Source organism: Phocoena sinus, chromosome 2 (genome assembly GCF_008692025.1).
Source record: "Phocoena sinus isolate mPhoSin1 chromosome 2, mPhoSin1.pri, whole genome shotgun sequence".
Classification (NCBI taxonomy): Eukaryota; Metazoa; Chordata; class Mammalia; order Artiodactyla; family Phocoenidae; genus Phocoena; species Phocoena sinus.
In genome coordinates, this window is record NC_045764.1 from 113,956,929 (window position 1) to 113,984,848 (window position 27,920).

Consider the following 27,920-nt stretch of genomic DNA (forward strand, 5'->3'; position numbering starts at 1 on the left):
CTGCAGCCTAAAATGGTTGAGCTGCTTAAGGCATCTGGACATGTCTAGGGAAGTTAACAGCAGCCCAAGTTCCAAGGCCTGTATAATTAATATTGTAACCAAGAAATGAGTTCCTCTTAAAAGCAGAAAACTGTTACTGTGCTAACACATCCCCAGTGAAACCCTTAAGGGTGTTTTTTTGTTTTGTTTTGTTTTTCTGTTTGTTCTCCTGGTTCTATTCTTATTTATTTACATGAAAAATGTTTGGAACTTTGTCTCAACCAAATCCTTCTCTTCAATGCTAATAATATCGTTCATCTTGTGTGTGTGTGTTTCTCACTCTTGGTAGGTTCCTTTTCTAGCTGTTTTCTTAATTTTTGCTTCCCAGCGTTCTTTTTTTTTGGCCATATACTTAGTATTTAACCATTTTCTTATGCTGATAGTATGAGATTCCATTTATTAGATTTCTTGCTATTATCTTTTGACTTAGTAAATTTGCTGTAATGCCTCATTGATTTTATGTATCTTTAGAATGTAATTTAAAAAATTCTATTCACTCTGGGTCTTTGTACACCCCCAACAAAGTCCCAAGGCCTCCTAAATACCTCTGACTCTTCTTTTCCCTCCATCTCCAGAGATGCTATCTTAGTTCATTCTTACTGGATTCACTGGACCACCACAGTGGCTTTCTGACAAGGATATCCTCTTGTCTGTTGTTTTTAATCATCATAGATAATGTCTCCAGAATCATGTTTCTATAGTTTTTTTTTTTTGCAGTACTAGGGCCTCTCACTGCTGTGGCCTCTCCCGTTGCGGAGTACAGGCTCCGGACGCGCAGGCTCAGCGGCCATGGCTCACGGGCCCAGCCGCTCCGCGGCACGTGGGATCTTCCCATACCGGGGCACGAACCCGTGTCCGCTGCATTGGCAGGTGGACTCTCAACCACTGCGCCACCAGGGAAGCCCAGTGTTCAAGTTTTGACGTTTCACTGTATTCTTGGAAAAAAAAAAGTTTTGCTTCTCCTGATTTCAAAAGAAAGTCATTACAGAAAAAACGGAAAATTCAGAAAAGTACAGAAAAGAATAATAAATTACCAGTAATTGTTCCACCTAGATATAACCTCTATTTATATTTTAGAGGCTATCTTTCTAGTTTTGCTTTTTCCTAGCAACTGCAATTATTTTTTATTTTAGTCCTTGTGTTAGCCTCCTCAGATAAAGCTGTGTACAAGGATCTTACAGAATAGAGATCTAATAAATGGGGTACAGTGTAACCTACCTTCCCCTCCACCCCTCCTTCATAACAGAAACTACTTCTGGTCTTTTGGGGGGCCATATCTGGACTTGGTATATAGAGTTAGTGACTAAAGAAGGACACATGTTGGGATTTCCTTGGTGGTCCAGTGGTTAAGACTCTGCACTCCCAATGCAGGGGGCTGGGGTTCGATCCCTGGTCGGGGAACTAGATCCCTCAGGCATGCTGCAACTAAAGGAGCTGCATGCTGCAACTAAGACCCGGCGCAGCCAAATAAATAAATTTTTTTTTTTTAAAAAGGGAATTCCCTGGGGGCGCAGTGGATAAGACTCCACGCTCCCAATGCAGGGGGCCCGAGTTCAATCCCTGGTCAGGGAACTAGATCCCACGTGCATGCTGCAACTAAGAGTTCGCATGCCACAACTAAGGAGCTGGAGAGCCGCAACTAAGACCCGGTGCAACCAAATAAATAAATAAAAATTCAAAGAAAAGAAAAGTACACGTTTATATTTTTAACAAAATAAAAGAAACCAGGGGAAAACCAAAATTTTTTCACACAAATATTTTAATAAAATTATCACGCAAAGTTGTATATATACACATACAACTATTTACAAATATGTAAGCATATGTACAAAGACTAGAAAGGAATATACAGAAAAAATATGTGTTAGGATACTGGGGTTCTGTTTCTTTTAAATTATTTTGTAATTATTTTACACTGAGGTAGGACTATTGTAGTGTTAGAGAATCTTGTATAAATGTATTTGTTCAAGAGCTTCCTTGTCAATATCCTTTTCTGGGTATACATCATAGTTCAGTGGTACCTCTTCAACCCAGGGAGATAACTGTATATTAACCTGGAAAAAAAAAGGTCATAAACAAATATGAAAATTGCAGAATGAACCTATTCTCTTGAATTTTGAGAAATCATGACTAAGTAATTGAACACAAAGGATTTTTATTACAATGAGACGGACTAAGTTCTACATGGTGCCACATAATTCTTTGTTGTACTAAATGGTAAGTTTGTGGATTCAGGGACTTAATTAATTTACCTTGATTTTGGAATTTGAAAGAATAAAGAACATATAGTATAATTATTTTAATGTAAATAGTTTAATAATTAAACCAGCTTAAACAATAAAAGATTAAAACAACAATGGGAGTACACAGAGAAACGGTTCATATACACACAGTGACGGTGCTAAGAGGTTATACGAGATGGGGTAATCTCCCTCCATAACCTTTATCAGGCCCTTCCCTTCACACTGCAAATTTGGGTCTCCGGGATACAGAAATTCTGGAGCCACCAATGGATATATTTGTTTAAAGAAGTTTCATTAAATAGGAAAGCAATAACATTATTCAAGAATTCATATATAAGGACTCTTTCAAAAATATTTTACTTTGGTTAAGTGAAAATCACTGAATTATTTCAATACATATAGATATTATAAACTGGAGAGCACATATTTTAAAAGGTATGTTTTTATGAGTATGGAAAAGTATGGTAGAATCATACCACTCACGGGGTAGGGATCTCATGGGGAGGGAATTAGGTGGGAGGGAACTGGGGAGATCAACATTGTTTCTTTATGTATCTCTGGATTATTTCCCTTGTTATGACAAACATGAATTACTTTTGTAATTTAGATGATTGACAAAAATTTTTAAAGAAGGTATTATTGATGATTGTTTAGTTTTTTAAAAGAAGAAATATATATTTAAATTTGGCAGTGCTTATATGTGAGGAAAGAGATATTAAAGAAAATGATAATATGACTCTGTACTAAGAAATGTCACAGTATCTTTCATCTAGGGATCTCAAAGAGCTTTACAAACATTAATTAACCTTTATAAAAGGGTCAACTTATTGGGCTGAATCTTATTATTAAGTATCAGCCTTATTTTGTATGGAGAATCTGAGGAACATAGAAGCAGTTTGTGCAAGATTCCAAACTTGACCTAGAAGCTCAACTGTGTTCAGGATGTGGGCCTCCAGTCCACTTACTGATTCTAGAAACCTGAACAGCTCTGTTCCTTTTGTTCTCAGGGAGAAAGTTATGATGTGGGTGTTCTAAGTCTCTTACAAATATTTAATAGCATTTGTTAACCTAAATTAAACTGTAACCCCACAGCTGGAAAAATTGGGTGCAGAAGCAAAGGAATCTGTACACTTTCAGAGCTCTTGATGCCAGTGAACAAACCACAAATCAGTTCTTAAGCCATAAGGTTTTGTTATTCTTTCTATCATTGTCGCCATATTCAGAAAGAATATTTCTAGAATATTTTAACAGCTATCAGAAAAAAGCAGAAGAAAAGTTTTGACAATAAAAATGCTGGGAAAGAGGCTTACATACCTTAAGACTTGAGAGAGAATCTTCAAGACTTGGCACGGTCACTAATAAGGATCCTCGTTTCCTTACATTATGGCTGATATATTCCCAGGCTCTATAACACATTCGAAACTTATATATTATGCTTTACCAGACACTGGATATTTTTTCAAAATGAGGATGACAAAAAAAAAATATAGCCCAGGCGATATGTAGAAATCCAGATGGGTAAAAATGTTTGCCAGCAGAAAACAGGACTGCAGCAAGATACTAGAAATTGGTAAATTCAGTTCCTGAAGGGATGTTGGCAAAATTGTGAAGTTACAATACTGAGAGAGATTTAACAAGATGCGGATTAGGGTTAATACAAGGGATTGTGGGTAAGGCCAAAAGGAAGTTTTCAGAACTGATAAAGAAATCAAAGCTGGATCAGCGTTAAAGCCTCTTCAATTCTTTATGAACTGTCAGACTTTCTGCAGAATGGAACAGGGCTGAGGGGTGTGAGTGGGAAAGAGTCATGGAGAAAGGCCACAGAAGCCAGAAAACAAGCAAAGACTAAAATAAGAGTATAACATATAGATTAGATCTTTTAAAATAATATCAAGAGTGAAATCATACTTTATTTGGCTGTCAGAAATATTCAATGGAAAGAATTCTGGACACTATGGCACCTGAGAAGTTTAATGAGATCAACTAGATTTAAAGCACGATGGCACACCATGTGCATGTATATATGTCAGAGGGCAGTGATTGACCAGTTCTGATTAACCTGTAGAGCAGACACGAATGGGATTTCTACACTGTGCATGAGTTTTGACAGTACACCCTGCTATTGGGGAGCAAGGGTCAAGCAATGCAGGGATGTGCACCCCTTGTAGTGGGGCAGGTGGGCAGCAGTATCATTTGCACTTATTTTAGTTACAGCAATGGTTATTGGGTTTAGTATATTCTGGAGCTTACTAGGCAAAACGATACAAATGTTCTTTTTCTCAGGCTAGATATAAAACCAAGAAGCAGTGTTTGATAATAAATATCACTGTGCTTGGGCTAGAGCTGTTTGTTGTCTTGATGTAGTTCCTTAGAAATTATATATTTTACAAGTCTATTTAGTAAGACTGAAGAAGCTGAGTAGACTGGCACGGTTGGGCATGGCTCTCAAAATAGCACTTGCTGTTTCTGAGAAGCTGTCATTGTAGTAGTTGTATGTTTCACCTACTGAAAAAATACAGAGGCACCTTTTAAACAAAGAATTACTCTACTTGCTACAATACAGAATCATACAGGTAAATGATCAATTTTGTCAGAACGATTCCAATATCAGAATGCTTTACTGTATCTTCTAAACTTTCTCCCGTGTACTGTCATTCATGATGAAGGTAATTAACCATGAGAGGCTATCATCTATCTATATTTAGAATTCACTGCATTTGATTAACTTGGAGAAATGGCTGAACTAACACACGGTCAGTACCTATTTGGTGAGTCATGCAGAGTTTGTGAATTAATTTTCCGAGATAGTTTTTTTTTTGAGATTATTTATTTTTTTTATTTATTATTTTTGGCTGTGTCTGGTCTTAGTTGCGGCATGCGGGCTTCTCTCTAGTTGTGGCGTGCGGGTTTTTCACTGGACCACCAGGGAAGTCCCCCAAGATAGTTTTTAAAACAACCCAAACTTGAAAATACTTTCCAGTATCAAGTTAACAGGTAGCATTCATCATTCTTCAGCATTCAAAATCTTCCTATATGAATCTGTGAAGAGTTTAAGGTGTTTTTCTCTTTTAACTTCTTACACAGCATAAACCTAGTATATTTCATTCTCCAAAAATTATGTAATGTTTTGACTACTGGTCCTGAACTTCAAAAGGTAAAAAGCTATACATACTTTGTCCACTGGAAATTAAGCTTAAAGAGTGCACTATGATTAAAACAACTTGTTCATGTTGTGTTTCTGGCCTTTAGCCTGTGACCAAAAAATCATCACCCATTCTGGCTGAGCTCTGAGGATATGATTTGCTTTCTGTTGAACTAGTTTCTTTTTAAACTATTTACACCGTTAATTTTGTACTAACCTTAACCTACAAGTAATAGATATGTGTGTGTATGTGTGCGAGAAAATATAGACAGTAAAGGGGTGGCAGGATAAAGAGGGTTACTCATTCAGGATTCTACTCCATATTAACTGTTTATGGTCTATAATTATGTCTTTTTATTTCTTGCAGTAGAAACCTCACTGATGCACTAATCCAAACGTGTGTAATGCCCTTTCATAGATATGGAAAGGAGGTTTCCTGCATCCAGAGTATATGTATGTCATTATGATAAATAAGTCAGCAAGCCTAACTGACCAGAAAATCAGTGTCTCAGACTACAGGAATTTTCTAATTAGAGGAACCTATAAGTCCTGATGAGAAGTCAGAAAAGCCATCACAGGGAATTCCCTGGTGGTCCAGTGGTTAGGACTCCACACTTACTGCCCAGGGCACGGGCACAATCCCTGGTCGAGGAACTAAGATCCCACAAGCCCTGAAGAGCAGCCAAAAATTAAAAAAAAAAAAAAAGTGATCAGAGATTTGCTAATTTTTCTATTGCTTGAATAGTGGAATAAACTCCAGGAACCTACTATTACCACATTAAGAACGTTTTAAAAATTTGATCATTATTCACTGTTTTCTAGCTGAATATTCTTGTATCTTGTTTTTTAAAAATTTTTATTTATTTATGGCTGAGTTGGGTTTTCCTTGCTGCGTGCGGGCTTTCTCTAGTTGTGGCGAGCGGGGGCTACTCCTCTTCGTTGCAGTACATGGGCTTCTCTTTGTGGTGGCTTCTCTTGTTGAGAAGCACGGGCTCTAGGTGCGTGGGCTTCAGTAGTTGTGGCAGATGGGCTCAGTAGTTGTGGCTCGCGGGCTCTAGAGCACAGGCTCAGTAGTTGTGGCGCACGGGCTTAGCTGCTCTGCGGCATGTGGGATCTTCCTGGACCAGGGCTCGAACCCGTGTCCCTTGCATTGGCAGGTGGATTCTTAACCACTGTGCCACCAGGGAAGCCCTATATCTTGTTTTATAGTCATTTATAGGCACCAGTTAATTCCCATAATTTTGTGATAGGAGAGCATAGGACATGTTTTTTCAAAGAAAAGAAAACTGAGGCAGAAAAGAATAAGTATAAAAACCCACTGGGAATTGATAACTTCTTGCATCCCAGACTGCAAAGCAAATGCTTGGGTCATGAAACCATTTTATAACTACTCAAAATTAGATGTAATATTTACAAGGTTAGACAACCAAAGTTTATTTTTATTTTCATTTAGACATAACGCATTTCCTTATTAATATAAACTCCTGACAGTTGAGGTCATTTCTGAGAAGTTTCATATCACTGCTGGGGCCACGGGTTTGATCCCTGGTTGGGGAACTGAGGTCCCACAAGCCTCACAGTGTGGCAAAAAATAAACAAATAAATAAAAAATAAAAAGTTTAAGATGAAAACACTTCTACCAATCCCTTTTCATACTTTGTTAGATATATTTTAACAAGAGATTTCTTGCTTGAATAAATAACGTACCTGGCCTGTTCTGCCTCATTAAGAAAATATTCAAAGACATTATTCATTATAATAACATCAGCATTTTGCAGAAGTGAACCTTGTGTACAGATGTCTGCATGAAGCACCTAAAAAAGAATAAGTTCACGTAAGAGAACAAAGACACCGTATCATATAATCACGTAAGAAATAGCTATTGATTCAATGATGTTGTGAGGCAATATGGGAGATTCACACTTCTTAAAATGGGAGAACAGTATATTTAATACTACTACCTATGGAAGATACTCAATACCTAATAAAAACCATAAGCTTGTGAAAATTTTGTTTTAGATGGAATCATTTATATAGTTATAATTACACTCTTTTCACTCCCAGTTCAGAGCTTTTTCCATTATAGCACTAGTTATTCTGGCTCCATCATCAACTGGATTTGTACATTTGGGTAGTCAGTGTCTTCCTAAATAAAATGGAGTAATACATGTCCTGATTCACAGAATCAAATGGGACCATATAAAATTTAAAAAGTAATTTATAAATTGTAAAATGTTAATACAAATATTTTAACTGGCCTTGTCTGACTCTTCATCTAAAATTCACTTGAAGATATTATCTATCCAAGAAAGCAAACAAAACAATTTATTGAAAAAACTATATACCTCAAAAAATTAACTTCGACTATAATCAACAAGTCTTGTAGACCACAGGCAAGATAATAAGAGGAAACATGTATTTGCTCAAGAGCAAAGCAAATAACTTTTATTTTAAAAAGGAGAGAAAAAGTTTTTTATATCATATGATTTCCTTCCAAAAAAGAACTTAGCCTTACAAATAAATAATATCCAGAATGTTTAAATCTCGATTTCTAATTAAATCAATATTCTTGTTAGTTATGTGATTCTTATTATGTAAGAGCAGTGTGTTTTTGTTCATTAAATATGGGATAGTGAGAAAAATCCATGAACTTATTATTGGACAATGAATTCTCTTTGATCACTTGCCTCTCAATTTCCAAGATGAGAGAGAAAGAGAAAAAAAAGGCAAGGATGGAAGGAGGAAGAGAATGAAAAGTTTTCCTTCTATAAGAAAGGGGAAAGCTAGATCCTTAATCTTACTAAGATATGTCTTTCAATATTTGATTGCATTGAACACCAGAGATCCTTAGATACACAATACTTCTGTGCATTGCCATTAGAAGTGTAGGATCACTAGTGAAATGACAAGGATTATTGCATCAACCAAAAAACTTCCTTTCCCCTTTTTTATTTTTCCCCTTACATATAAGAAACAGAAAATTTCTGTCGTAGCCCAACCCAGGACATCATTCTCCCATGAACTGCTATTCTGTGGCACCCACAATTCCTATTGAAAGCTTATAAAAAGATAAAAACTGTGAGCATTACTTAACCTTTTTGCTTACTTTCAACATTCAGAGTTTAATTAAATACACTTCTGACCAACATCAAGAGATTCAAAATTAGTGCTACCAAAACTATAGTTGATATGAAGAAAATTAAGAAAAAATTCTACTTTCTAATAAAATTTGGGAGGAAGAGAAAAATGTGAGTGGAACATATTGATAATAATTCAACTTTATTATCAGTGTTTTAAAATATTAAGTTAACTCAATCTGTTTCTACACAACAGCAATCAAGATAGATTCAAAAAGAGTTTCCAACTCCAATGCAGAAGAAATTTGGCTAAACTATGCTATACAGTGGATAACAGAATAAACATTTAAAAGGATACCTTTATTCTGTCAGTGAACTGGTACTTTTTTATGACCATTTCCTGCAACTGGCAAAAGTCTCCATTCAATTCTACTCCATATAATTGTGATGCTGAACTGTAAAGATAACCCTGAAATATGAAGATACATTATGATACAAAAGAATTAACTTTTAGTTGTGGGTTTATTTCTACTTGAAATTTTAAAAGTCAAACTTTTTTTTTTTTAAAGTCTTTATTGAATTTGTTACAATATTGCTTCTGTTTTATGTTTTGGTTTTTGGCCACGAGGCATGTGGGATCTTAGCTCCCCAACTAGGGATCGAACCCACACCCCATGCACTGGAAGGCAAAGTCTTAACCACTGGACCACCAGGGAAGTCCCTAAAAATCAAACTTTTAAAAATAGAATTCAATAAAGTAAAAATAAAGATAAAAAGGAAAGATAAGTAACATTTTATAATTTATGTAAAACAACTTTTAAGAACTTAGACTCTTACTCATCGAGACCTTGATTGTAGTTTATTCATTTCCGTTATTTAAAAGTAATCATATTTTCAAAGATTGATTTCTTACTTTTCCTGATAAAACTGTGCATTCAACAAAGTTGGAAATGAGGAAAGTGATCACATATAGATTCTTTGTTTAATACCCTACTTCCGTAATTTCTTGGGAATTTCAGGGGAAAGCAAGAAAGGCATTAACCTGTGGGAAATATAATGGAAACTCATGCACAGTCTGACACAAGAGGAGGGTGGCTGGGGGTGTGTCCTGCTTGGCTTTGAGAAGTCAGCCTACTGTCTGGCAATCCACTAAAGATAACTGGCCATTAGTTAACAAGCATCATCAAGAACTGACTATATATTATTATGTATCTATTTTGGTTATAATAACAAAAAATAATCTGGAAAGAGAGGTCAAATCATATTCTGAAGACCATTATACATCAACTAACACTTACGTGTAAACTAAGTTTATATTCATAGCTCATCATGGATTTTTAGAATATGTTCAATGGAGCATATGTAAGTATTCAAAAAATTTTTGTTGACTGAATCAGTGACGTACTATAGAGGAAAATGACAATATGTCTAACTTCATTAATGCTGCCAAATACCTGCATAGCCACAATTATTTCAGCTATATACTTTTCTAACAAATAAAAAAATTAACAAGAATGGACAAAATAGGGTAAACAAGCATAATCTCTAATGTTCTCCAAACAAAGCCATCTGATAAACTGTACTTTCTATTATGGCTATTTTTCCTAATTGTAGAATAAAAGTCAACACTGAAAAATAAATGAACCATGAAAGAGTTAACTGTTTCTGTTTAGAGCAGGCAGTGATGCTGGGAACTGATAGGGCCTGTTTCTGGCATGAACATCTACTGCTGTTGGCCACATGTTTTAACACATCTGCTAATGACAACCAGAAACCACATTTCAGTTTTTTGATAAAACCATTTAAGAATATTTAAAATGCTCATGATTTGAATTTTTTAAAAAAAGCCACATTGAAGACACAGAAGTCTACATTCAAACTTTGGATCACAGAAAACTAGAGCACGATGTGTCCTGGATATCATTTAGTTTGCTCACTTACAGGTCAGGAACTTGAGGCACAGAGGTGTTCAGGGACTTGCTCATAGCCATAAGCAATTTCCCAGGTCAAGTAAATTTGTCAGTTTTATAAGAGCTCTTATCAAAACTCAGTATACTATACTATTTTAGTACAGTACAGAAAATGGAGTTAGAAGGGCAGTAAGTGAGTGGCAGAATAGCAGAGTGTTATGAGGGTCACCTGTTGCTGTTTTGCTGATATTCCTTCACTTGTGTCACAAAGTCAAACTAGTAACGGAAATCAGAGAGCGGCCTTTGAAAGTCCAAATTTGATACACTGTTTTAACCATATTATTCAGTTACTCTAATAAATAAAGCCAAGCTGTCACCTTGGATGGTGGCAGGCAAAATTGATGCTAGTAGGAGAAGAAAGTATTTCTAAATGTTGAGTATGTCTACAAGCTGGACTTTACCCCATAAAGGACGGTGCCAAGCCTGGAGCCAACGTCAACCAAGACCTTTCCCGATAGATCAGGGAGTACATGATGATATATGAACTTCAATTCCATGAGAGAGAAGGAATGAGAAATAAACCCTGGAGAATTAGAACAGAGTAAACATTAAATTCTGCTTGGGGATTAATAATTCCATTCTGTATTTCTAATTCTTTCATCTGTAAAGTGTATTTCATGCTTTTCTTAATCAATGAAAGCCATTCAGAGGTTATTTAGAAAAAATTAATGTGATAATTTTGTATTCATTCACTCTGAGCTGTATTAGACAAGAACAAATATGAAGTCTCTGACACTTAAAAGGCCTCTAGAGGGAACTCCCTGGTGGTCCAGTGGTTCCACTGCCGGGGGCACGGGTTCCATCCCTGGTCAGGGAACTAAGATCCTACAAGCCGCGCAGCACGGCCAAAATCATCATCACTCATCATCATCATCAAAGGCCTCAAGAAAACCACTACTCAGCTGCCTGTCCCTACCCCCATGCTCCTCATTTCCTTCTTGCTGCTGCTTAGGGTGTCCTGGGTTTTCCCCTTCCTCTTCTCCCTCTGACCTGCTGTTCCCAGCAACTGCTTCCTAAGTCCCATACCATCTGGCTTTCTCACCCTATCCCAGAGCCAACCACAGGGCTTCCACCTCTTGCGGCATAGACTGTAAACTACCCAATGAATGACCATCTCTGGAGTGGAACAATGTGGCAGCCCTGAGCAACCTAGAGTGTGTTCTGGAGTGCAGGAGAGGGGTGGTATGGAAGGAGGTTAAGACACTCCTAAACTGTTATTTCCCTTAGTTTAATTGCTACAATTTCTAGTCTCCTAGCCCACCTTCGCACTCCATTATTTCTGTAATGAATCACCTGGGAGAGCCTGCTGCGTGCAGGCTTTCTCTAGTTGCGTCGAGCAGGGGCTACTCTTTGTTGTGGTGCACAGGCTTCTCACTGTGGTGGCTTCTCTTGTTGCGGAGCACAGGCTCTAGGCGCACGGGCTTCAGTAGTTGTGGCACACGGGCTCAGTAGTTGTGGCACACGGGCTCAGTAGTTGTGGCACACGGGCTTAGCTGCTCCACGGCATGTGGGATCTTTCCGGACCAGGGATCAAACCCGTGTTCCCTGCATTGGCAGGCGGATTCTTGACCACTGCGCCACCAGGGAAGTCCCTTCTTCTACTGTTCTTGTCTAAGTCCTTTTCTATTCTGTGAATTTCAACTATTTCAAATGGAAAAAAGTACTATCTAAAAATAGAATCTTAAATCAGTAAACCAGGATAGTTTAATCCCCAACTACAATACAGGTACTATATATTTGTATTAGCAAAATACTACAAATTTGGTAGCAGTTAATTTTCGAGAATAATATTATCTAAGATCAGTAATACGAGCACAATATTACTTACCCCCTCTAAGCAACACCTCTAAATCTAAGGGAGCAGGGAGATTGAAATATCATGTTTCAATTAATAGCCTAGCCAATAATATCCAGTTTGAACAAAAAGTATATTAACAGAAGAGTTAACATCTTAGCAGCATGGAGTCAGTCTAGTTTCCCATTTGAAACACAGGTGCTGCATCTGAGGGACAGAGATGCAGGAGACTGTCACTAGAGTTGTTCTGGGTTATAGACCAAAGATGCTCCATGATGTCAAATCATGGCCTGAATAGACTGTCAAGATTATCTATCTCCGTCCTCTGAATCCATGCCCATCCAACAATATCTGATTACTATCTGACTTCTCAAGTAGATGTTTCTATGGGGAGAACGTTTTCAGCCCCCTTGGCAGTTATATTTCTCATTGTAAATAAATCAGCACTATGGTTAAATGTGAATCTCTTTTGAGTATATAAAGTATGAGTCAGTTTCCCTGTATTCATTCACTTCTAATTAGTTGCTGGACCTGAAAAGTCACCTCCAATTAAACATGCTCAGTGAAAAGCAGAAATATCCCCCTGGGAGAGACATGAAGTGGCCTAGCTTCCCTGGACGATGTTTCTATTTAGTTTCCCTGACTGCAATAATTGGTAATGGCTAGGCTGCAGGTTGTCCTTTTGCTTTCCAAAAACAGTGAATGCTTGGGCAAGAATCTGCATACTCGGGACTTCCCTGGTGGCACAGTGGTTAAGAATCCGCCTGCCAATGCAGGGGACATGGGTTCGAGTCCTGGTCCAGGAAGATCCCACATGCTGCAGAGCAAATAAGCCCGGGAGCCACAACTACTGAGCCCGCGTGCCACAATTACTGAAGCCCACGCACCTTGAGCCCGTGCTCCGCAACAAGAGAAGCCACCACAATGAGAAGCCCGCACACCGCAACGAAGAGTAGCTCCCGCTCGCCGCAACTAGAGAAAGCCCACGTGCAGCAACGAAGACCCAATGCAGCCAAAAATAAATTAAAAAATTAAAAAATAAAAATTAAAGATACTAAAAAAAATCTGCATACTCATGACATGTAAGGAAAAGTACACACGAAGTCATCAGGTTTGCAGACTTGAGTGCCCACCTAAAGGCGCCGTCTGGTGTGAGCCGCACACCATACAGTAGTATCTGCTCATTTTTCCTTCCTCACATAATGAATCAATAAAGTCTTCATCATAAAGGAATGCATCAACGTGAACTGTGGGTTCTGGCTGCTGCTGTATCTGGTGGAGAGAAGAAAAACATCAAAAGAAACAAAGTACAAAGAAGTCTCTTTTTATTGCTAAATAAGGCAAAACATCAGTGGTTCATATGCTAAAATTCTGAGAGCAACGACAAGGCCCAGGAAGGCAAGTTTTGATTATGGAAGTCAGCAACTCTGCTCTGCTTTTGTTTTATTTTTCAGACACTAGCAACTTGTTATTTGACATGTCATGATGCAAAACATGGCTATGAGAAATAGATGAAAATTTTAGATGAAAGGAGTATTTTGAGACCATCTCGTCCATCCTAAGTAGTATATTTTACAAATAAAGAAAGTGATACCCAGAGAGATTTCTCCCAAGAAATGACACTAGTTAGTTAAGAGCGGGAAGAACTGAAACTAATATCAGGTCTTCTGAGTCCTGCATGTCAGCGACTTACCCATCAAAATACTTAGCAAGTAATCTTTGCCCAGAAGCAAAGTTTTCAAATAATAACAATGTTAGTAAAACTACATGCTTACAAATAATAGCACTTTATTAATACTGGTGGTACATGATATAATAGCAAGCAGCTACAGAGAAAAATATGTCTGATTCCTTCTACTTTAACACTAAATAAAGAATCAACCTATCTGCTTGGAAATCTACAAAATTATATCTACATCTATACACACACACACACATATATAAGTATATAAAATGTATGAACATATACAAGGACCAGAAGGAAACGAAGAGAAAAACGGTTTGTTGGGATGGGGGATTGTGGGTCCACCATTAACATGCAATGAATACTTTTTTCTCTCTTTATATATTGTGTTATATCATGAGACTGCTGATTGTTTTATTAATAACATCCAAACTGTATTGCAAATTTTGCTTTCAGTTTTTATACGACCCACTATTTTCCTCCTGTAAATGACTGGATGTTTACTAAGATTTACTGAGTGCTCACAATGGGCACAGAACTACCAAAAATGTACAGGATTTAGTACCTCTGCTCGGGAATTCACATGCTGAGAAACCACATGAAGCGCTGCTACTTTCACATTAGTGGGGGAAGAAGAAATTATTATTCTTAGTTTTGCTTTAGCAAACAGTATTCATAGCATATGTATCCCATAAGAGTTGGGCTTTGAAGGTACTTGAATGAGGGGGTTGTCTGGAGAAGAAAAGTGAGAATTCTAGGAATAAAGGAATAAAAGAAGCAAAAATTGTGTAACGCAAAAGTAGGAGAAGGAAACAAAGGGGTGAACTTCACCCTTGATAAAAGCCAAGGAAATGGAACAGGGAAAAGAAAACCAGGACAATGATGTAGGCAGGGACAGATTAATGTCGTGCCTTGATTTTGGGGGTGGGGGTGGGGGTGGGGGGTTGAGTGCTTGGCAAACAGGACACCCTCAAAAAATATCTGTTGAATGAATGGTACTAGGGAGCCAGAAGGTTACAGACTCAAAAGAATTGGGGACATGATTGAAGCACCAAACGAAAAAGCAGAATTCAGGACTGATTAGACTGGAAAGGCTAATGGGGTTAGGGGAGAATAGGAGAATCCTCAAGTAGCACTAAGAGTAAATTAATTTAACATATTTACTTTTTGGAGGGCTAGATGTTCTGAGGAAAGCATGGTTTCGAGAGGTAAGCAATTCCGAAGGTCTTCTGCTATGTTTTTCAACATAACGTCATTATTGTCTTGAATGAATTCATCAAAATCTCCTGCAAAAAAAAAAACACAAAAAAAACAGATATAGCTTTTATGGATGTACTCATACCTAGACTAAGTGATTACAATGGGTGGATATTTTCCATCAGATAGCATCAATTTATAACAATAAATAAGCTTTCTAACCAATGAAATATTTCAATTTTAACAAATGTTCCATTGAAAACACTGAGTTTTTCCTTTTTCCAAACTGCTTGAAAATATAAAACTTGACTATTTCAGCCTGTTATAGAACAATAAAGGCATATAAAAAATATGTAGTACTTTTACTACTTTATTTTTACTTAAGGAAAGTACTGCTGTTAGTTTTTAGGGTCTTCAACTTACCAGTAAGTAGTCAAATATTCCTTTTGTGACCATACAGACCTTACAAGTTTAGGAGGCATCACACAGGGATTACTAAGAATATAACTTTAATCTGAGCATCTCCGCCTCCAATAAAATGTACTCAAGACTTTGGATAACAAGAACTAACAGATGGCACCAACTATAGAATAAACTTTATAAGAATCATGTTGCTCCACTGCATTTGAACAGCAGATAAAATGATCATTAAAACAGCACATTTCTGATGGCTGTGGCCTACCTTTGGATAATCTGGCAAAAAGGGAAGTGTGCGTGCATGCCGATGTATATAGCAATTAAGATGGAGAAGGTAAGAGACTGACAGTGAATCTAGGTGAGGGTATAAAAGTGGTGTTCCTTGTTCTGTTTTTTTCACCTTATCTGTGTGTTTATAAATTTTTTTAAATTGGCTCTACAAAAGTATGATTTCTAAGCAGCTCATATAATTTTAACTAGAATGTGACTTATCTGGAAGTAAAATATTCTAAAAGTTAGCTACAGCCTCAATGCCAAATATAGACTGGAAAGGACTACTAATGAAAACATTTTACCTTTTTCTTAAAAGACTTATATTGAATTCTTGCTAGAGTAAAAGGACCTCGAAGGGGTTGTGTTTTTCTTACTGTTTTAAAACAGCTATAGAAGGAAAACAAGGAGATTCTGAAGAAAATATCATCCATCTCCACATCTCGCCCCCCAAATCTTTGGTTGTTTTTAAATAAGTTCATGATTTCCTTCTTAAACATAATAATTCTTGTGTTGGGTCAGAATGCAATTTTCATGTCACAAACAACAATTAAAATTTGGATAATATTTTCTAGTTTGCAAAGTTCTTTCACATAGAAACTAGGTCATTTAAGTATTATAACATCCATGTAAGGAAGACAAAGCAAGATTACATTCTCTGATTTACAGAGGAGGTAACTGAGTCTTTGAAGGTTAAATGAACTGTGAAAAGTTACAAGGCAGGCCAACAGCAGCACAAGAAGCAAACCTAGGTTTTTTGCTTCTAAATAAAGCTACTCTTCTTTTTCACTTTTTCCACTGTTTCCCTACGTACAGAGGTTCTTTCTCTGTATAACTTCCTTTTGAGCAATAGTAGTTAATATGAAGATACTGATATATTATTTGGCTCCCTGAACTAATGTAGAAAGGCCTTTTAGCTCTTTTTTCTTTCCTCACCCATCTAGTATAATGATCTAAGTTGTTGCTTCAAATTATTTCTAGAAGGATGCAAAATATAAAATATAGAGAAATGAATATACTATGAAGATTCGTTCCAAATTGTTTTAGGTGGAACTTAAATAGCACCTGTGATGCATTTTTTAAAAAACTGGCCTTTTAAAAATTGTATTCTTAAAATCTAATTAAATTTTCTCAAGGTGTTAATTAATACCTAACATCTGCTTAGCTTCTCTCTGTAGATGGGAAACTGTCTAGAAGCCTCTATGACTTGCATTTAATTCTAATAATATCACTCACACCATTGATTCTTAGCAAGTTCTCTCAATTTGTAAATGGTATATAACTGAAGAAGCCAATAAAAATCTCATTATACCAAACTAAGATATCTCATAGCCCAACTTCTTTGGATTTAATTCTGTAACATAAACAACCATGTTAGGAAAACATAGTTTTCATGTGGGTCGGCCTTATAAGAGTCTTATAGTGGAAAGGGAACTTAATTACGAACTATTACCAAATGGCAGAATCCATCCATGCATCTCTGACATATGATTGTTTTTCAGTCTTCACCTGAACACATTCGGGAAGTGCATTTCTTCCATGTGCTGAGCCAGAATCTACCTTTCCATAACAGCTCATTTTTCTAATTTCAGCTCGAGAGGAATCATCATCTTTAATGCTATTGCTATATGGCATTTATTGAATGAGCACTTTTAAGGCATGCTAAATTTTGTGCAGTGCTTTTCAAACAGTCATTTAATCCTCAGAATCCTATATGTGGTACTATTATCACTTCTATTTTATAACAAGAGAAGAATGTGAGGTCAGAATTTAAGTTACTTGTCTCAGGTCATACTGGCCAGAAAGTGGTAGAGTTGGAATTTGAATGTAGGTCTAACTCTGAACTCTTAGTTACTATACCATACAGTCTCTCTAAGGGAGCTCAGAAGGCAGCTGGCTAGTAAGAGCTCCCCTATCACTGACTTAGCCTTCTCTTCTCCCTAGCTCTGACCACGGTTCCTCATATATTGTGGGAACCATATCCACTGTCATCTGGTTGCCATCTTCTGGACTTGTTCAACAGCCCCTTTAAATGTGGCCCTGGAACTGAACTCAATTTGGCAATTTAGTTCTCTAATCCATGACTACCTTAGCTTATTTTCCTCTTCTATCACTTTGTAGTGTCTAGGGCTCTGATTGCTACTGCTACTGGGTTATTAATAGACTTGGAAGGGGTGGTGGTGGTGAACCATCTAAACAGTCATATGTGAAGATCAAGGGAGCTGGAGAAATGAAAGATGGGAAGGGCTGCAAATTCTGAACCATCACAATAGATTTCCCGCTGTCTCCCTAGTTAAATATGTTTATTTGGGAGTTAATCCCCCAATTAATGTAAGCATCACCAGGCAAGATGAGAGATATTATGAAATTGTGTGTTAAATTACTCAGTCATTTTAAAAAGGCACTATTAAGTGAAGACTCATTCCCAAGGATACCAGGTGAAAATGAGAAATGACACCTCTTATCCTGGACAACAAACTCTGATTCAACTACATTCAAGGGTAAAAAGAGATTCCTTCAGTTACAGCAGTGATTCTTCACCATGGTCCTAGTTAACAGGATCCACATATGGGCTTTTTGTGGTCCATAAAAGGCCTAAAGTTGCATGCTTGGTTGTATACGTAAATATGTATAGTTTTCTAGAAAGAAAATTCTCAAAAGATCTTTCATAATAATAGTTAATATTTGTTGAGCACTGTATGTAAGGCACTGTGGAAATTTTTAGCTCAAGAAGGCTAAAATTAGTTTCATTATCTGTAGTGGTTGGCAAATAACTTCTGAAAAGAAGGGCAAGACATTCTTGCCCTAATAATGGCTATAAAACAGGTGGAAAAGGCATGATATGATAGGATATTACTGCAGTATGTAAAACTGGAATTCATTTAACATTCTATCATCATAAGTATTTGTTATTAAAATTAAATTCCTTAAAACATTATTTTAAAAGGCTGTGTAATATTCCACCATATGTATAGTACTTAACCGTTCAGTCCTACTAATATACATTTAGATACAATTATAACTGTGAAAAATTGGGAACACTGCAACTAAGATTTTGGCATACATCATCTCTTTGTATTTATTTCCTTACTATGAATTCTTAGAAGTAGAAGAACTTAAACATTTTAAAGGCTTTTGCTACATATTGTCAAATTTCTTTCCTGAAAGATTATACCAGTTTAATCTATCAGAAAAGAATAAGAATATGTGTTTCATTAAAGCCTTATAGCATTGAATAGTACCATAAAAACAAACTTTGTTGTTTTAATTTGCATTTCTTTAATTACAAGTGAGGCTGAACATCTTTTAACATGTATAATAGCTATTTCAGAATGTGTGGTAACAGTACGTTGCTTGGAAAAAGTTAAAGAAAGGTGTTAATCAGTTGCCTAAGGACAGTAAGGTTTTTCTCAAATTACATATGTAGGTGGGAAGGGAGTGGAGAAAGAAGAGCTTCACTAAAGAGCAAAATTCATTCTTTAAAAATTTCCTATTTATATTTAATTAAATACATGGGGACAGAGAAGTCACCAAAGCTGACAGTATATGAATCAAACCCCACTTTTTACATCTAGTCAGGTATCAAGTCCTATCACTTTCTCTTTTGAATCTACTTCCTCTTTATTATCGCTTCAAATACCTCATAGGCACAGGCACCTCACATTTAGAATATCAGAACAAATTCACAATTAGCTCCTGAATTATCAGTTTCTCCCCCAATATAAGATATCCTGCACACCGATTTTAAACTAATCTTGCTTCAACTTCACTTTGTGTCACTCCTTCCCCTTACAATTTTGGGATAGCTTTTCACTTTTCAACATATGAAGTGTCACTCTAGACTTTCAAGGCCCTCTATATCACCAGAGTCTAACCATCCTATTTTCTATTCTCATTACTCTCTAACATAACTTCTGCTTAAGATGTGCAAATCTCCTCAGGTGTTTTCCATACTCCTTCCTGTTCATACTCTATGACCCTGCCTTTTGCAATAAGGCCCTGCTCAAGTTACTTCATCTCCATGAAGTCTTACGTTCAAACTCTGGCCTTAACTCACCCATATCCTTACTTCTAATGACTTACAATACATAATTAAACATTGGGTTATATATTTCCTATTATTCATTCATATCTAATATTACTCTGAAGTTCTTATTCAAATTTTAAAAATTTACTGAGGGGACTTCTGGTCCTAGACAAGATGGCTACTTCCCTCTTTTTTCCGTGCTCTTCCCCTCTAAATACAATGAAGTACCCTGGAAATAAATCAACAGGCAACCATAAAGGACTCTGAAAGCTAGAAAAAAGGTAAACTGTCTAGGGACCTGAGGATTTAAGGAAGGAGGGTCACTGCAGTGAATTCCCTCCTGAGTTTTCCTTTTATTTTCCATGTAGCCTGGACTGGGCCCTGGAGAGGCCTGCATCCCAGAACTACCAACAGCCAGATTGAAAAAAAAGAACAAAACAAAAACTAAGAAAAGCCTGCTCTCTCTCACCAAAGACTGTAAAGGGGAAGAACAACAGAGACGTACTGGGGAGCCCTAATCCCTAGTCCACACCTGGGGCAGTGGCAGGCTATCTGGTAATGACAGGGGAGGCTGCTGTCCTCAGGCCCTCAACCCAGCAGGATAGAGACCCAGGCCTGAGGTCTCCCAGCCTTCTGCCCAGTGGCCAAGAGCAAACCAGGTCCTGTACTGCTTGTCCCCTACTCCCACTGGTGGAAGGTAAGCTCAGTGACATAGGGTGATCCAAGAAACTGTCCTTCTCCATGCAGGCAACACCAGCATAGACTGAGCAGGAGCCCCAGCAGTTTCAAGGAATGAAGCAGACCTGAATAGCACTGCAAGGGCACTGAAAACTAAATTGTTATCAGAGCTACAGCCCACAAAAGCAGGCCAGAACCAACAGGTTAAACTTAAGCAGGGTAACTGCCTACTAAGATAGAAGATTTGAATAGGATCAAGTCAGCATAATATCTAAAATATCCAGGATAAAATCAAAATTACCCTAGCATACAATCAGAACATCCAGGATACAATGGAAAATCATTTATACCAAGAACAGGAAGTCATAATTTGAATCTGGCAATCTAGATGCTAACATGTAAATTAATCAGAATTTGGATGATCAGACAAGGCTTTTAAAGCAAACTCCATAATAAAAATGCTTCAATAAGCAGTTAAGAATTATCCTGTAACAAGTGAAAAAAATAGAAAATCTCAGCAAAGAAGTAGAAGTCATAGAAAAAGAAATAGAAACTATAAAACTAAACAAACAACAACACAAAAACACTTGCTGAATGGGTTCAGTAGTAGAGATGACAGAGGATAGAATCAGTAAACTTGAGTTGACAGATCTATAAAATTTATTCCATCTGAACAACAGAGATAAAATAGACAGAAAAAAAAAAATAACTGAACAGAGGCTTAAGGATTTGTGGAATAACAAAGATCAAACATTAGTGTCAGAGCTCCAGACATAGGGAAAAAAGTGTGGGGCTGAAAAGTATTTGAAGAAATATAGCTAAAAACTCCCCAAATTTGGTTAAAGACATAAACCAAGCAAACTCCAAATATGATAGACCCAAAGAAATCCACATAAGAACATACCATAAACTTCTAAAAACAAAAGAGACAAAGAACAAATCTTAAAAGAAGCAAAGAGAAATGATTCACTCCCTGTAGGGAAACACCAATTCAAACAGTGAATTTTTCATCTGAAACCACGGGAGCAGACTTCCCTGGTGGCACAGTGGTTAAGAATCTGCCTGCCAATGCAGGAGACACAGGTTCAATCCCTGGCCCAGGAAGATCTCACATGCCGTGGAGCAACTAAACCCATGTGCCACAACTACTGAGCCTGGGCTCTAGAGCCCACGTGCCACAACTACTGAAGCCCATGCACCCTAGAGCCCGTGCTCCACAACAAGAGAAGCCACCGCAATGAGAAGCCCGTGCACCACAACAAAGAGTAGCCCCCGCTCACTGCAACTAGAGAAAGCTCATGCGCAGCAACGAAGACCCAACGCAGCCAAAAAAAAGCCCCCAAACCCCCCCAAAACAAACAAAAAAACCCCCAAAAAACAAAAGAAACAAAAAAAAACCAAAAAACAAAACAAAAGAAATCAAAAACCAAACAAAAACAAACAAACAAAAAAGCCATGGGAGCCAGAAGATTACAGAATTTTTCAAATGCTAGAAAAAAAGGACCACAAACTGTAAATTTTATATCTGATGAAATTATCCTTCAGGAATGGGTAAGTAAAGAAAACCTCAGATGCAGAAAAACTAAGAATTTGTTGCCAGCAGACCTACCCTTAAAGAACTGGTAGAGGAAACTCTCCAACAGAAAGGAAATAGCAGAAGAAGGCTTGGAACTTCAGAAAGTAAAGAACAACAGAATGGGTAAAAACAGAGTTAATTCATTACACTATCTTTCTCTTCATTAGTTTCTTAAACCATATTTGATGGTTAAATCAAAATTTATAAAACCATCTGTAATAGTGCTCAATGTATATAGAGGAAATACATAAAATAATCATATTTTTAAAGTGGGGGAGGGTAAAGGGACCTACATGAAAGTAAGATTTCAATACTTCATTCTAGTGTTAAAACACTGATACCAGTAGATGGTGATGTTACATATGTATACTGTAATAGAGTAACCACAAAGAAAACTATACAAAGAGATAAACTCAGAAACACTATAAACAAGAACAGAATTCTAAAACTGTTCCATTTACCCACAGGAAGGCAAGAGGAGATAAGAAATTGAGAAACAGAAGGATCAAACAGGAAACAAGAGATTGGAAAATCTGTAAGTTATGTGGCTACTTCCTCAGTGGTAATAGCAATATAATATAGAACTGCAGTAGTATGCTGTTCGACAAATGTAACTAGATCCCAGGCTTTGCTTTTTAGATTTGTCGGAATTTCAAAGAACCTCTAACAACTCTGTAGCTGCTGTTCAGCAACAGGTTCAATTCTGCTCAATGAAGATGTATTTAAAAGACAGGAAACAGGGCTTCCTTGGTGGCACAGTGGTTGAGAGTCCGCCTGCCGATGCAGGCGACATGGGTTCGTGCCCCGGTCTGGGAAGATCCCACATGACGCGGAGCGGCTGGGCCCGTGAGCCATGGCCGCTGAGCCTGCGCGTCCGGAGCCTGTGCTCCACAACAGTGAGAGGCCCGTGTACCGCAAAATAAATAAATAAATAAATAAAATAAAATACAGGAAATAGAAAAGCTTCTAGTCACCTACTATTAACTTCTTTAAGCATTTAAATATTTTCTTGATTATTTTATTATTTTCTTATACACACCTTAATTTTCTATCCTTTATAACTTGATTCTTTTTTTTTTAAAGCAGATTTACATAGACTTTTTTTTGCGCGGCACGCGGGCCTCTCACTGTGTGGCCTCTCCCGTTGCGGAGCACAGGCTCCGGACGCGCAGGCTCAGTGGCCATGGCTCATGGGCTTAGCCGCTCCGCGGCATGTGGGATCTTCCCGGACTGGGGCACGAACCCGTGTCCCCTGCATCGGCAGGTGGACTCTCAACCACTGCGCCACGAGGGAAGCCAAGACTTTATTTTTTAATTTAAATTTATTTATTTATTTATTTATTTATGGCTGTGTTGGGTCTTCGTTTCTGTGCGAGGGCTTTCTCTAGTTGCGGCAAGTGGGGGCCACTCTTCATCGCGGTGAGTGGGCCTCTCACTATCGCGGCCTCTCTTGTTGCGGAGCACAGGCTCCAGACTTGCAGGCTCAGTAGTTGTGGCTCATGGGCCCAGTTGCTCCGCAGCATGTGGGATCTTCCCAGGCCAGGGCTCGACCCCATGTCCCCTGCGTTGGTAGGCAGATTCTCAACCACTGCGCCACCAGGGAAGCCCTATAACTTGATTCTTAATAGAAATTTTTATGAGTTGTTGGTTTGACATCCTCATTTGTATTTGCATACTCAGGAAAAATTCAGAGGCTTCAGAATGGTGTTTGTTAACAGACAGCTGTTAACAAAATGTAATTTTTAATATGCCTATTGGGGACCTCACATACAGTTTGGCTCTCGATCAAGAGTCCACTATATACATATACAAGAAGCACAAAAGAACAGATGTTCTGCCACAAGATTAGAATCAATGAGCTGAAGTCCTGCTGTATTTTTTACTCCTTTTATTTATTTATTTGAGGGGGGAGTTGTCTTTGTGTGCTTTGTCCCTCAGACTTTTTTCATCCTTCTTTACTGGCGCTCATTTGTTTTCTAGACTTTGGCCTAAGCGGTACCAAGGTAAATACAGGCTCTATCTTTATTTTTTCTATATCTTCAGTTTATATCATACTTTGACATGTGCTTGCCTCTGTCCTGGTCCAAGCTTCTGGTTTTATCAGCCTGATCCCAAATGACCTCAGGTCTTGGTATGATAATCCCACTATTCCTTCAGAGACCAAGAATATTATCCTTCCTTTTGTGTATTTAAAATTATTGTGATTTTTACCTGTTAGCAATATGTAGATTTTTTTCAGTTTCAGTAAACTCTGTGAAACTCAAAACCAAAATCATGCCTATTATTATCTCTTGCTATTCCATTAAATGGTATAAAAATTCAAGGAGAGTTATAATTATCAAAGGTCTAAGCAAATGTCATACAAGTAAGACATTATGCGATAATTTTTTTCCTGGAAGAAGGAAGTTAATTAGGAAAATGAAAAATTGTTGATTGGAAGAATCTTTTGTGCTGTATTTCATAAAAAAGTACACTATAAGTGTCAGTTTGGGAAGATGAGAATGTTCTGGAGGCAGATGGTGATGACGGTTGCACAAAGTAAATGTACTGTACTTAATGTACACTTAAAAATGGTTAAAATGGTAAATCTTGTATTATGTATATATTACCACATAAAAAACGTATACCAGTAAATTATACTACTTTTAAAGATTCATATTAAAACATACTCCTTCATTTTAAGCTAAGTGACACTCATTTCTTAAAATATTCATGTAATAAACATTCTTCAGAAACTCAGTTTGTGTTCTAAATTGCTTAACAAATTGCTTGAGCTTCTCTACTACAGGATCGGCTGGAGAAAGGCACAGAACGTGGTGTTAGTAAAAGTAAAAACATCTTCTTTAGCCAATGGTATTGGGTCTTCTTGTTTACAAAATCATCATACAAAACATGCTTTCAACGAGTTTGAAAAATGGAGTCTCAACTGATGCCTCTAAAACTGGAGATTTAGATTACAAATGGCTCCACAAAACTGAAATCTTGAGGGCAAGGATGTTTTAGTAATGGTGCAATTGCCAGAACCAGGCAATAGATGGCATTTTTGTAGGCACCCAGGGCTTTTGGAATAAAATATCTCATAAATTCCCACCTTGAATCTCGTCTGTGTGTATAAATATGAAGCTAGCTCTTTGGTTTTCTCTACTTTCCAGGCTAAATCTCACTACCAGATGTCCAAGTTAATTTTAGTTTGGCATCTTATCTAAAATGATCCTCCAAAATGTGTAGTAGTAGTAGTAGTAGTAGTAATAACAATAATGATAATACCCAAATTGACTCTAACATCACAAAGAGAGAAAGTTCTAGGAAGAACCTCACGGATTCTCTAAAATTGGGAGTCATCAGCAAACAGGAATATTTCAAGTCATGAGTCTAGATGAAAATAAACATGGAAATCAACGTTTAGGGGTACAGAAGCAGAGCATGGTTTGGAATAGTTCTCCAACAAGGAATATCCTATCCTCTGTGCTTTCACCAGGCTTCATTTTGCCAAAACAGATCTATCCCATTCTTCAATAACTCGACCTAATTACCACATTTCCTCGATTCTAACTTGTACTTTTTTAGTATTACTATCATTGAAAATCAAAGTCCTGTCCTCCCTTCCCCCTTTTCTCCCTCTCCCCACCTCGGAACACCTGCTATTAAATTGATGGCCCATTTTACAATTGAGAAAATAAATGCACTAGCTACATGTGATTTTGCCTACAGGGTAAAAACTTCCAGCTCTACAGCCTGAAACTTCTCTTGCAAAGGGCTTTTTCAGGTAGTATCCTACTGGTCGTCCCAAATTTGTGGGAGTAACGGGGAGGAGGGCTAACCCATCACCCCGCCCCCCACCTTTTTTTTTCCTTCAGATAAGAGGTTAGACACAAGGCGGCTGTAGCCGCTTGTCTGAAGTCTGTAGTGGAATCACAAACCCAGAGCCAGGTCCTCCTGCACCAATCCTAAACTGGATTCTTAAACTGACAAAAGTTTGCGATGTGCCCCCCTTCAACCCGATCCGTAGCAGAGCAGAGACCAGCACAGCTACCCTATGGAAGGCTTCTGGCCTCACCCTAAGTCCCCAAGGTCAGCGCCCACAGCATATTCTTGCCCCAACCGTCTGACTCTGGCTCTGATCGCTTACGGGTAGTTCTCATCCACTGGAGCAGAGCTGGGAGGTCTGCTGGAGCCACCGTACGGAGTAGCTGCAGTACTGCTTGCCGAGCTGAGTGGAATTCCATATTGAAGGAAAAAGCAGAGCAGGGGAAGGTTCGCACTGCGCACGCGTAGGCGGAGGCGGAGGCGGGTTCAGACGCTTGATTCGACCCGGGGTGGAACCCGCCTCCCTTGGCTGCTAAAGTCCTAAGCCCCGCCCCCTCTTTGGAGTTCTCACTTGCTCCCGGGAATTCCTACACGCAGACATCCCTACACCCCCATCTCTCTCCGCTAGTGGTGCTCAGCCAAGTCATTTTTTCTTAAGGTGGCGCCTGGAGGCTGGACTTCTTTCCTGAGATCGCATCCCTAGAGAGCTTCCTATCTTAATACTAACTTTAATGCCGCAGTTATTGAGCGATAGAAAACGAATGTCAAAAGCCAGTCAAAGCAAAGAAACATCTCAATAAACCCTTTCGGTAAACGCACTGAAGGAACGCGGCGGGTGCCCCGGAAGCGGAAGTGTATCCTCTTCATGAAAGGCTGGACTACGCCGTGTGGTGACGTTACCACATTGGGCGGAAGGTTCGGTGGCAGTCGTCGGTCTTCCAGCTGGTGGGAGCTGGCGTCGCGGTGCTGGGCGCTGGGGCCCTAGTTTATGTAGGGTAGCACCTGGCTGACCCCCAATTTAGTTGTTTTCCTCCCACGGCGTGGGGCTTCGCGAAGGACTCCCCGGCCCGTTTGGGTCACGGCTGTAGCGGTACCTTTTGCGGTAAGTGTCTGCTTTTTCTCGCTCAACACTACCGACTAGCAGCTAGGGGCAGCCCTAACGCTGCTTAGGGGGCTAGACACTGGAGGGAGTCGGCGTCCTTGGCCACCGGCTGTCGTCACCGAGACGGAGGTGCGCTGGCCCTTTTTCATCTCGTGTCTCCCATCAGAAGTTTTATTAAAAGATGCGCTTGTGACCCTTTTAGAATTGTCTTCAGATTTACCCGAGCCAAATTAAACGTAAGCAGTTGCAGGCTTGACTTTGTTTTGCTGTCGTGATCAAGGATTTAGATGTGGCTACTTCTCCGAAAATCTTTTGACTTGTACCAGATTTTATTTTTCCATGTTAACTTGTGACTAATTAACACATTGTTCCGCCGATAGCAGGCTTTCAAAAATGAATAAGGGATACCAGTTCAGTGCCGTTGACGACTTAAGGTATACTGATGGCTCTTTCCGTAGCATTTGGTGTTGCTAACCATTTCCTGAAGCTCTTTCGCCTATTGGCGTTCTGGATGCTATTATCACCTAGTTCTTTCATATGCTTCATTCAACAAAATATTTACTCATTCTTAGCTATAGTGATACAGAAATTAATGACATGAACCCTGGCACTGAAGAGCTAACAGTACGGTGAGAGAGAGGCACATAAATATACATCACACCAAGATGAGTAATGAGAAATTCTAGTAAGGTATAAAGAGCCATGAGAGCTATGGGAACACAGATGACAGTGTGCTACTTAGGAGATTTGTGACCCTGAGCAAGTTGTTATTCTCATCTAGCCTCAGTTTCCTCATCTACCTAATAAGCTTAGTATGAGGATGAAAGATTAGGTAAGGTGTTTGGTACAGTGCCCAGAATACAGCAGTGGTGGTGCCAAAGGGGAGGGGAAATATT

General features: G+C 38.3%; 2 protein-coding genes across 4 annotated transcripts in view; one reads left to right on the forward strand and one right to left on the reverse strand.

Moving 5' to 3' along the window:
• Positions 1-1,780: 1,780 nt before the first annotated feature.
• Positions 1,781-26,781, reverse strand: LOC116748481. The gene is made up of 8 exons (XM_032621564.1): positions 26,245-26,781; positions 15,115-15,236; positions 13,400-13,538; positions 10,873-10,994; positions 8,860-8,970; positions 7,132-7,238; positions 3,597-3,687; positions 1,781-2,093 (listed from the first exon to the last, which is right to left on the reverse strand). The coding sequence occupies exons 1-8, from the start codon at positions 26,339-26,341 to the stop codon at positions 1,977-1,979; spliced, it is 906 nt and encodes a 301-aa protein (XP_032477455.1). The 5' UTR covers positions 26,342-26,781; the 3' UTR covers positions 1,781-1,976.
• A 41-nt stretch (positions 26,782-26,822) lies between these two features.
• The window catches only part of SRP54 (signal recognition particle 54), a 45,978-nt gene continuing 44,880 nt past the window's right edge, over positions 26,823-27,920 (forward strand). The window contains exon 1 of one of the 3 annotated variants that reach the window (XM_032621556.1): positions 26,823-27,024. The gene's annotated coding sequence lies outside the window, so the exon portion shown is untranslated. The remainder of the gene's footprint in view (positions 27,025-27,920) is intronic. The other 2 variants (XM_032621557.1, XM_032621558.1) reach the window with 2 other exon arrangements.